Below are 11,908 nucleotides of genomic sequence, written 5' to 3'. Positions count from 1 at the left end.
AGGCATATAGGAAATGACATTGTGGCCATTGTGTTCCAAGAAGAAAATACACCATTTGTTCCCGATATGATTGCATCAAATTTCCTTCACGCTTATGTAGTGGTTCAAGTAGAGAACGCCTGCACTGATAACGTCCTCTATAAGGTAATTACAATTGTTTGAATTTTTCCATGCCATGGATTTATGTGAATTGTGTATTTCTAATAGGAATACTTGATTACATTTATTGACTCAGTTCAATACATTGATGTTTTCCAATAGTTAAACAAAGTGCTGAAGACTTTTTTTTTTTTTTGAAGTGATATCAGTCATAATTTCTTTTGTGATATTTTAGGTATCTGTGACGGCAAGAGATGATGTGCCTTTCTTTGGACCAGCCCTCCCAGACCCAGCTGTCTTTAAAAAGGTACACCTTTTCAGTTTGTATTCATGTAATGTGACTAATTCCATGTGAAATATTTTCCCGGAACTCAAAAATGGAACAGATTTTTTTATTTTTTACAACAAGTACTTTTAGTTCATTCTCACTTTATTTAAATACTTTCCGGATTTTATAATATGCTGACAAATTATATGAATAAATATAGTTGTACTTAAAAAATAAAATAAAAATCAATTTAAACAATTTCACTGCCAGTATAGTTTGCTGGCAAGGAGTAGTTCACCCAAAAATGTTGCTGAAATGTACTATCCAAGATTTGTTTCTTCATGGGATTGAAGAAATTCTGAGTAAGTGATGTAATGCTAAATTTCTCCAAATCTGTTCCCATGAAGAACCAATCTACATCTTGGTCAGAGGGTCTTTCAGCAAATATTCACTCTTAGGTGAGGTATTGCTTTGATATTAAATTAAAATTAAATGTATGCAATTAGCAGACGCTTTTATCCAATGCGATTATTTTTTACCTAACATATAATATGACTGATATGACTGAATTAATAAATAATTGAACTAATATATAATTGTATCAAAAAATAAATAAATAAAATATTTAGGAACTGTTCTTTGTATAAATCTAATTTAATCTCATGTTCATTGTGTTTTGTGGTAGAGTCCAGAGTTTCATGAGTTCCTCTTGACCAAACTGATCAATGCTGAATATTCCTGCTATAAAGCGGAGAAGTTTGCCAAGCTGGAGGTGAGAAGGGCATACGTGTTTGCATGTATTTGTGTAGGAGCATCTGCATGCATACTTGCTGTAACATTAAATCTTGTTCTCCAGGAGAGGACACGTTTTGCTCTGCTGGAGACTTTATATGAGGAGCTACACATGAACAGCCAGTCGCATGATGGGACTGGGAGGAGATGATGACAAACTGGAGAATGGAGGAGGAGGCAGCAGTGGCTTCTTTGAGTCTTTCAAGGTAAAATCCATTTGAATCTCTTTAACTAGTTAAAAGAGTTTGTATTTGTTTAATTAATTACTGACAAAATGATGCTTATGTCTAACAAAAGAGTTCTGGTGAATGGCAGAGAAGAGTTTTGCATAATTTGCATACTGTCCATCCTATATGTGAGACTAGAATTGTTGCATCCCATATTGTTGTATGTTAAAATCAGCATAATATTGAAGTATGATCCATGCAGTATACACTGTAATATAATATTTAATTGCAAGTATGTAGTATGCTAGTCAAATCATGCCACTATGTTCTCTCAGCCTCATATAAACAGTTGTAGCGCCCTCTATTGTTTGGCTTGCAGTGATGCAATGCATTCTTTTTCCTCTTTCCAGCGAGTAATCCGCAATAGAAGTCAGTCTATGGATGCCATGGGCCTCAGTAACAAGAAACCACACACCGTCTCCACGAGCCACAGCGGAAGCTTTACACACAACCCCCCAGACACCACCAAAACACCCGGCATTGTGAGTATGAACACCCTTGTGACCCATAATATTGATAATATTTGGTGTATTGCCCATTGTCAGAGAAACTAAAGCACATCGGAACAGAATGCACAAACTCATACGGAGCAGAAATATGACACGACACGCATCAATGTGTGGCCATAAAACTGGATTTCCAGCTATTGACATAAATATATTAGTATTGATCAGTCAGGGGCATAAATGTGATGATCGATCAGGGCCCTCTAATCTGTAAATGTGATTAATTGGGGAAATCCTGTTTCTGAAGGAGCTGCAGCAATTACCATCTTCAAACAGAAACACAGCTGATCAGACACTTTCTGCTGTTATAACACACACACACTCATATACACACATATTCACACACACACACACACACACACTCACTCATACACACATTCACACACACTCATATACACACATTCACACACACTCACACATGTTTGTTTTAGTGTAAAGTGTGTTCATCCCATAGGTGTAATGGTTTTTATTCTGTAGAAACTGTATATTCTATGGCCCTTCACCAACCCTACACCTAACCCTAACCCTCACAGGAAACTTTGTGCATTTTTACTTTCTCAAAAAAACTCATTCTGTATGATTTATAAGTGTTTTGAAAAATGGGGACATGGGTTATGTGCTCATAAGTCACGCTCTCCTTGTAATACCTGTGTCATACCCATGTCATTATACAGAGTTGTGTCCTGATATGATACAAAACACGCCCACACACACACTCACTCATATACACACACATTCACACACACACACACACACACACACACACACACACACACACTCACTCATACTGTATACACACACATTCTCACACACACACAACACTCTCATACACACATATTCACACATACACTCACTCATATACACACATTCTCACACACACACACATTCACTCATATATATATACACACACACTCACTCATATACACACATTCACACACTCACTAACGCACTCAATTCAATTAAAGTTTATTTGTATAGCGCTTTTTACAATACAAATTGCAAAACAACTTTAACAAATTATGTTCCTACAATATTTGTGAAGTGGTGACTGTCAGTTTATGTACGGAAAAAATTAATTAAAGATGTAATCAAACAGACCATGAACACTATTAACAGCAGTTATTATATGATGCAGTCACACTTGTAGCAATAATTGTTAGTTCTGTTGTTGATTCAGGGTCAGCATCATCTGAGGTCCTCTGAGGGTCAGCATCATCTCTTCTCAGGTGTTCTGGATCCAGACTGGAGCTTGTTTAAATCCTAGTTACCACGGATGAAGATCCCAGCAGAAACAGAGAAACACATAGAGACATCATTAGCATAGCTGCTGATCCAACAAAGTAAAATTAATCAGTTTAACCCAAGCTAAAGAATAAGAATGTGCATTTGATCAGATATAACTGCAGTCCAAGATTATGAGATACATTATTCGAATGCTTGACGAAAGGCTTTTTTAATCTAGATTTAAACAGAGAGAGTGTGTCTGAACCCCGAACATTATCAGGAAGCCTATTCCAGAGTTTGGGAGCCAAATGTGAGAAAGCTCTACCTCCTTTAGTGGACTTTGCTATCCTAGGAACTACCAAAAGTCCAGCGTTTTGTGACCTTAGGGTGCGTGATGGGTTGTAGCGTGGTAGAAGGGGCTAGTTAGGTACGCGGGAGCTAAACCATTTAGGGCCTTCTAGGTAAGTAATGATAATTTGTAACTGATACGGAATTTAAGATTCTAGGATGAGATGGAGACTCCCTGTGCGAGCACATGCGAGTAACTGGTGGACTTGTCGGTGAATGGTGGATGGTAGATTCGTGAGAAGAATTTGACTTACAGGAGAAGAATTGGACTTACGGGACGCATCATCAGTAGTGTTCCTCTGGGTCATGGGGTGTTTCGGCCTTTGACACTATACACCCTCCCCAGAGGCGGCCAGCTCTAGGTTGATCAGACCTCAGCTTGCGTCCCAAGTCCAATTAGCCATGAGAGTCACCTTGTTGCCAAGCGGCGGACATTTCAGGGGACTGTGCATGGCAGAGACGTCCTGTTCCCTGAGTCAAGCCGAAGCAGACTTATCTCCTGGCACACTACTTGGGGGCCCAGCTGGGGTCGTTCCCCTTCAGCCAGAGCCACTGGCTGCTTCTCTCTGCTGCCTCTGATGCAGCTTTAACGGCTGTGCGCTGGTTCTGGCCCTTAACTCCCAGATTCCTCAGCAGTTTTATGGTGGATGTTTCCACAAACCCTCTGCACCCAACCTCCACTGGGCGGACTTCCACGTTCCAGCCACAATGTTTTGCTCCGGTGGCTAGGTCGGCATACCGCAGGTGCTTCCGCTCATATGCTTCCTCCATGGAATCCCCCCAGGGTACGGTGAGTTCGATTATGTATACATTCTTTATGGAGGGGGACCAGAGCACCAAGTCAGGCCTCAAGGAGGTAGTGGCAATCTCTGAGGAGAATACCAGCTGTTTACCAATGTCTGCCAGCATTTTCAGTCGCATGCTAGGCACAGCTGGTTTCTCTCTGATGGTGTGGAGTTGCACCTGGCAGCTTTAGCCCCTTCACGGACGAAGGCAGTTACCCATGGTTTTGTTGAGGTGTTAGGCATTGGCAAAGACAGGGCATTGATGCTCGGATCGGTTTTTCTCCAGTGTGGCAGCAAGGCTCTTCAGAACTTGGTTGTGGCGCCAAGTATATCATCCTTGGGTAAGGCTGGTTTTACACCCGGTGAGTATGTGCCGGAGGGAGGCTGGCCAGGAGCACAGGATGCACCCAGGATCTTCACCAAACCACTGATGGAGATAAGTTGGTGTTGGGAGGACATCATATATGGCTCTGATGGTAAAGCTCAAATCCCTCGCTTCCATGGCCCATACATCCCTCCAACTCAGCCTCCTCCTTTTGGCACACTCCCACCATGTCCACCGTCCCTGTTTGCCGAGTGCAACTGTCTTGGCCCATCTTGTCGTGTCCTCCTGATGCCGCACTTCCTCCACCACCATCTTCCTCCGTGTTGGAGCAGTGGCGTTTCTCCAGGCTGGGCGACTAGTTGTTAGTCCAAGACCGCCTCCTCCTTTCTGAACGTTCCCCACAATATCAGCATGTCTAAGAACTGCTGTTGCCTCCTCTACTGTTCTTGCTGGTCTCCACTTGCGCCCAATAACCAGGATCGGTGCATTTTCTCTGATCACCGGATCTTTGGATTCATTCAAGGTCATCTGCAGACGTGCTTCAGCACACTTGAACTCCTCTGAAAGGCTGGTGAGGGGCAACTTGAGGACACTGTTTCCACAGAGGCTTATGGTGGTGAGGCAGCGTGGAACTCCAAGCCATTTTTTGATGTAGGCTGTGACTCTTCTCTCCAGCTTCTCTACTGTTGTGATGGGCACCTCATAGACTGCCAGGGGCCACAGCACTCAGGGTAGTAGACCAAACTAGATGCACCAGTTCTTCAATTTCCCAGGTAGTTGGGTGTTGTCAATCGTCTGTAAGCCCGCATTGATGTCATCATGCAGTTGATTCACCGGGTCTTTGTCTTTCAGGCTTGCATTATAAAGCCTTCCGAGGCTTTTGACTGGCTGCTCAGATACAGTAGGGATTGGGTCATCGCTGATGAAGAACTGCAAGTCAGTAAGCACTCCCTTCACTACTGAGATGCTGCGTGACTTAGCTGGTTTAATCCTCATACGGGCCCAACTGACGTTCTCTTCAAGTTTTCTGAGTAATCTCCTGGTGCATGGAACGGTGGTAGTCAGGGTGGTGATGTTGTCCATGTAGGCTCTGAGAGGAGGGAGGCGCCGACAAGAGCCGAGTCTTTGCCCACCTACAACCCATTTTGAAGCTCGGATGATGATCTTCATCGCCATGGTGAAAGCCAGGGGAGAGACTGTGCATCCAGCCATAATACCTATTTCCAGACACTGCCATGAGGTAGTAAATTCAGGCGTAGTGAAGCAGAATTGCAGGTCCTGAAAGTAGCCTTGACCAGGGTTGTGATGGTGTCTGGGATGTTAAACTCAAAGGTAGTCCAGAGGAGCTCATTGGGCACAGAGCCGGAGGCATTTGCAAGGTCTAGGAAGATCGCGTGGAGGTCCCTTTTCTCCATTTTTGCCATTTGGATTTGGTGCCAGATCATGCTGGCATGTTCTAGGCAACCAGAGAAGCCAGATATTCCTGCCTTTTGTACCGATGTATCCACATACTTGTTTCTGTGCAGGTTTTCGGCCATCCTTTGAGCAATGACCCCGAAGAAGACCTTACCCTCCACTTTAAGCAAGGCAATGGGGCAAAACTGGTTGATGTTTGCTGCGTCCTTGTCCTTTGGGATAAGGATCCCACCTGCTCTACACCACGCTTTGGGTATGGTCCTCTTCTTCCATATTTTTCTCATGAGGCTCCAGAGAAACCTGCAGACATCTGGCATGTTCTTTTACACTTTGTATGGGACTCTGTTTGGCCCAGGCGCTGATGCTGTTTGTGCCCGATGGAGGACCGATCTCAAATTGATGCTCTGGGGGGTTGATTGGTGGAATGTCTGGAGGGATGGCCAGGTGTTCATAGCACTTTGGATCAGAGTGCGTTGATCTCAAGTGCTCCTCCAGGTCATTCTTTGTTGTTTTTAGAACTGCACTTTTCTCCTTGGTGAAGAGATTTCAGGAACTTGAAGGGATCTTTGTAGAACCATGTTCTTATTTGTTCTTTGTTCCTCCTCCTTTTCTGTGAATTATCTGCCCTACTGAAGGATGCCAGACATGTTTTAATGTCAGCTTGGAGGGTGCTTATGCCCTTCTTTTTCCACATCCGAGGCCTTCTTCCAAAGTTTCCTAAGTTGTCTCCTTTCTTGAACAAGGTGCTTGATTTCCTGTTGCCTCCTGGAGACTGGTGGAGTGGGAGTCTGTTTAGTGACTTTCGACTCTAACACCCCAAAGCGTTCTGCTCCATACTGATAGATGATGTTTCCCATATCTTCCAACTTCTTCTCCACTGTGCCTCAAAGTTGTTCGAGGGACAGGGTCAGATCTTTATTCACCGTTTCTCACAGCTTTTTCTCCACAGCACCGGGCCACTTTACACACAGTCTGTAGCTTGGAAGTCTCCGCTTGACTGCAGGTCTGGGAGGTTGGGTGGGTTCCACCTCTTTCACGACGGGGGTGCTGATGCCCTCCAAACTATGGTTTTCGTCCAGTTGGTGAGCTTCACTCGACTGATTTGACCCCTTCTGCTGGAAGTAGTCAATGCGAGGCCCTGGTCTCTCTTCCCTCAAGCACCTTTTCTTTCCCCGGTGAATCATCAACCCCCCGACAGATGTTACCTCCATCCGCAGCTACATACCTGCAGGTTGTGGTCTGCTGCTGTGGCAGGGCTTGCTCTGCTTGCTGTGGTGTTACTCGTAGTCGTTTCCGGTCCAGTCGTTACCGTTTTGTCCGCCGAATAGGTAGCCAGTGCAGAGACTGTAAAATTGGAGTAATATGATCATTTTCTTGACCTGGTTAGGACTCTAGCTGCTGCATTTTGGACTACCTGTAGCTTGTTTATTGAAGAAGCAGGACAACCACCTAGATGTGCATTACAATAGTCCAGTCTAGAGGTCATGAATGCATGAACTAGCTTTTCTGCATCAGAAACAGATAACATGTTTCGTAGCTTGGAAATGTTTCTAAGATGGGAGAATGCAGTTTTTGTAACATTGGAAATATGATTTTCAAAAGACAAGTTGCTGTCTAATATTACACCCAGAACACCTTTCAATACCACGACTTAGGTGCCCTTGAGCAAGGCATCCAACCCCCAAACTGCTCCCCGGGCGCCGCAGCATAAATAGCTGCCCACTGCTCCGGGTGTGTGCTCACAGTGTATGTGTGTGTGTTCACTGCTCTGTTTGTGTGAACTTCGGATGGGTTAAATGCAGAGCACAAATTCTGAGTATGGGTCACTATACTTGGCTGAATGTCACGTCACTTTCACTTTCACTTTCGTCAGATTTCTGACTGTAGAGGAAGTAACAGTACATCCGTCTAGTTGCAGATTGTAATCTACAAGATTGTGTAGTGTTTTTTGGTCCAATAGGTAATATCTCTGTCTTATCCTTATTTAATAAGAGGAAATTATTGGTCTTCTAATATTTTACATTTTTAACACACTCTGTTAGCTTAGATAATTTAGAAGTTTCATCTGGTCTTGTTTAAATATGTATTAATTTTCTAATAATACTTTCAAGGGGCAACATGTTTATTTAAAATTGAAGGGGACCTAGGACAGATCCTTGTGCCACTCCATATTTTACTGGTGATAATGAGATGACTCCCCATTTAAATAAACAAAATGGTATCGATCGGACAGGTAGGATCTAAACCATCTCAGAGCCTGCCCTTGAATACCTGTATAATTTTGTAATCTATCTAGGAGTATGTCATGATCTATGGTGTCGAACGCAGCACTAAGATCAAGTAAGACTAGAAATGAGATGCAGCCTTGGTCTGACGCAAGAAGCAGGCCATTTGTAATTTTAACAAGTGCAGTTTCTGTGCTATGGTGGGGCCTGAAACCTTCAACCTTTAAATTCTTCCTACAGATCATTTTTGTGCTGGAAGGGGCTCAATTGAGCAGACACAACTTTTTCAAAAATTTTGATTTGAAATAGGCCTATAATTTGCCAGTTCACTAGGATCTAGTTTTGTATTCTTAATAAGAGGCTTAATAACTGCCAGCTTGAATGGTTTTGGGATGTGACCTAAAGATAACGAAGAGTAAATAATATTGAGAAGCGTTTCTCACACACTCTCTGTCTCCCTCACCCCCCCCCCCCCACACACACACACACACGTACACACGCACACACTGACTCAGTGGTCATGTGTCTGTGTTCTGATCATCTGTTCACTCGCTGGTAAGCAGACGCTCACTAGTTCTGCGGGACTGATGTAATGATCGAGTGGCTGATTTACTGTGGTGTGTAAAAACACTGCATTTGTGCAGATCTAAACCAATCATGTGTCATCTGACCATTTAATCATTATTTTTTCTCTGCAGTGTGAGAGACTTAAATTCGCTCATTGTTTGTGTCTTAATTACTCATGTTGTGTCTTTTCTTCTTTGACTCTTTTCAGGCCGTTACTAATGCGGCTGTAGACGAGGTGCTTTCACAATGAGATTAACTGACCCTCAACACACACACACACACACACACACCCCTCATTGAGCCGCTAAGAGCATTACTGTGTGTGTGATCCACGGCTGATCTCATATATGTGTTGCTGAAATTAATTTGATGCCTCTTTACATGTTAATCTGAGAGGGATTGATTTCTGCTGAACAAAGACGAGAAAGAGAGAAAAGACAGATAGACAGCCTGAGAGGTTTCTTGTAGTTTTTGTGTCATGTTTGTTCAGGGTTTGTGTGTCGTTTCTCTCTTTACCAGAAGCTTTGATCTCAGTTCTTCTTGTATCGTGTTTTTTTCGCTGCAGTGAACCTGTGATTTTGGTTTTTCTAGTGTTGTGTTCCAGTGGAGCTTCAGAGAAACACAATAGATGCTGAACTCATTTTTGTGATTCTAGATTTTTTGTTTTGTTCTGTAAATTTTTACTGTGTATAAACTCTACATTAATTGAGACCAAAATATTTGAGTGACACAAACCAGACCTTTCCATTCTCATGAATCACACACACAAACTCTCTCCCTCTCACTCTGTCACACACACACACACACACACAAACACACACACTCTTACTCTTACACTCTCTTACACACAGTCTGTCTCTTACACACACTCTCTCTCACTCACTCACTCACTCACACACTCTCACACTCTCACACTCACACACACTCACACACACACACACACACACACTCGCTCACACACTCACTCTCTCTCTCACACACACACACACTCGCTCACTCACTCACACACTCACATTCTCTCTGTCTCTCTCTATCTCACTCACTCTCTCTCACACACACACACACACACTCGCTCACACACACTCTCTCTCTCACACACACACACACTCGCTCACTCACACACTCTCACACTCACACTCTCTCTATCTCACTCACTCTCTTTCTCACACACACACACACACACTCACTCTCTCTCTCTCTTTCTCTCTCACACACACACACACACACACACTCTCTCTGTCTCTCTCTTTCTCTCTCTCTCACACACACACACACACACACACTCTCTCTTTCTCTCTCTCTCTCACACACACACACACACACACACACACACACACACACACACACACACACTATCTCTCTCTCACACTCAGTCACACACACACACACACACACTCTCTCTTTCTCTCACTCACACACACACACACACTCTCTTTCTCTCACACACACACACACACACACTATCTCTTTCTCTCACTCACACACACACACACACACACACACACTCTCTCTCTCTCACACACACACACACACTCTCTCTTTCTCTCACACACACACACACACACTATCTCTCTCTCACACACACACACACTCACTCTCTCTCTCTCTTTCTCTCACACACACACACACACACTCTCTCGGTCTCTCTCTTTCTCTCTCTCTCACACACACACACACACACACACTCTCTCTTTCTCTCACTCACTCACACACACACACACACACACTATCTCTCTCTCACACTCAATCACTCACTCACTCACACACTCACTCTCTGCTCTGTTAGCGGCTGATGTTCTTGTTAAGAGCTGGTTTGTGCTGCTGAAGGCCTGCAGAGCTCCGTCTGTGTTCGTCAGCTCCTGATGCGCTCGTCTGTGTCCGCGTCACGATCTGCTCGCGGGGGTCTGCGCCGCTCCTGCCCAACTGTGAAAGCTCTCAATTATCTGCGTCTGACTAACGGCCGCTGCTGCTCCGAGGTCATGATCTCAGCAGCTGCATCCGTGTGTGTTTCAGCAGAGCACCGACTGAAGATCTGCATCTCTCTCTGTCTGTCTGCAGTGTTTTGCACATTTGATCGTAGGGCTGGGTGATAAATCAATAACGATAATTATCGCGATATAATTTTCCATGATAAAACAATATGAAGAGTTTGATAATTGTTCGAACAGCAGAAACGAAACAGCACAACTCATTTGAATCTGGGCACATGGACGGTTCATCGGCACGGATCACAGTTCATCCTGCGGCGCGAGCTCACTACAGCACGGGAACTTTTAACTTTGTTTATTATGATTTAAATGTATGCTACTGTGGGAGACCAATGGTTAATTAAAAAAAATATATAATAAAAACTTGGGTCAAAATAAATGTTACCATGTAAAACTTCTAGTTTCTGGTTTAGTTTCTATAACTTTCACGTTGGCGTTAAACTTGAAAGAAATGAAGGTTTGGTATTTATGGTGGTAATAGTTTTGGCTATATCAGCCCTATTTGAGCATCACTTCGGCTGTGTTTGACGTCTCAGACCGCCGGGGTTTCTGTTTATGCAGGTTTTTTTTCTTCTCAATTCTTACTCTTTTAAGCACATCCACTTCAATTAAAACTCTTGGAGAAAAATTCCTCCATCTGCAAATCAGTACGTGTGGTCGTTCTAGAAACACTCCTCACTGGACGATCAGCACACGGACAGGTTTGCTGTAAAAACATTGGAAACTGTTTTCTGGCAGGGTTTCCTCTGTTGGACAGCTCTCTCTGAACGGGCCGTCCCATGATGCATCACTAGCGGCTCTGACGCAGCTTGAATAGATGGATTACAGCTCATCGTTCGTCGCTCGGCGTCTCTTTGCATCTGAATGCTGCTCTCTGTGTGTCTCGGGTCTCAGCAGACTGAAGATGTGGTGCTTAAGCTCTTCTGTGAATGTCTTTGCTCTGAACGACACACGGATCCCGCAGCTGTAACGTGAAGAGAAACATTCGTCTGCTTTCGCTCGTTGAGCTTTTTTGACTGATTGCAGAAGTGAAACGTGTGACTGGTGTTTGAGGATGAAATGGCCTGTAAGTGACTGTATTAATCGTCTGCAGGAGTAATGAGTGCTTTACTGTGAGATCGATGCGTCCAGCGGGACT

At 43.8% G+C, this 11,908-nt stretch overlaps 1 protein-coding gene across 1 annotated transcript; it reads left to right on the top strand.

Moving 5' to 3' along the window:
* The first annotated feature begins 7 nt into the window (after window positions 1-7).
* LOC113054781 (rap1 GTPase-activating protein 1-like) lies at window positions 8-1,869 on the top strand. The gene is made up of 5 exons (XM_026220584.1): window positions 8-144; window positions 335-406; window positions 1,053-1,139; window positions 1,224-1,365; window positions 1,737-1,869. Exons 1-4 carry the CDS (start codon window positions 67-69, stop codon window positions 1,308-1,310), a joined length of 324 nt encoding a protein of 107 aa, XP_026076369.1. The 5' UTR covers window positions 8-66; the 3' UTR covers window positions 1,311-1,365; window positions 1,737-1,869.
* The last annotated feature ends 10,039 nt before the right edge of the window (window positions 1,870-11,908 follow it).

The sequence above is a fragment of the Carassius auratus genome, chromosome 35, assembly GCF_003368295.1.
Source record: "Carassius auratus strain Wakin chromosome 35, ASM336829v1, whole genome shotgun sequence".
NCBI lineage: Eukaryota > Metazoa > Chordata > Actinopteri > Cypriniformes > Cyprinidae > Carassius > Carassius auratus.
Note: the sequence above shows the minus strand (reverse complement) of the source record. Positions and strands in the feature narration are given on the sequence as shown.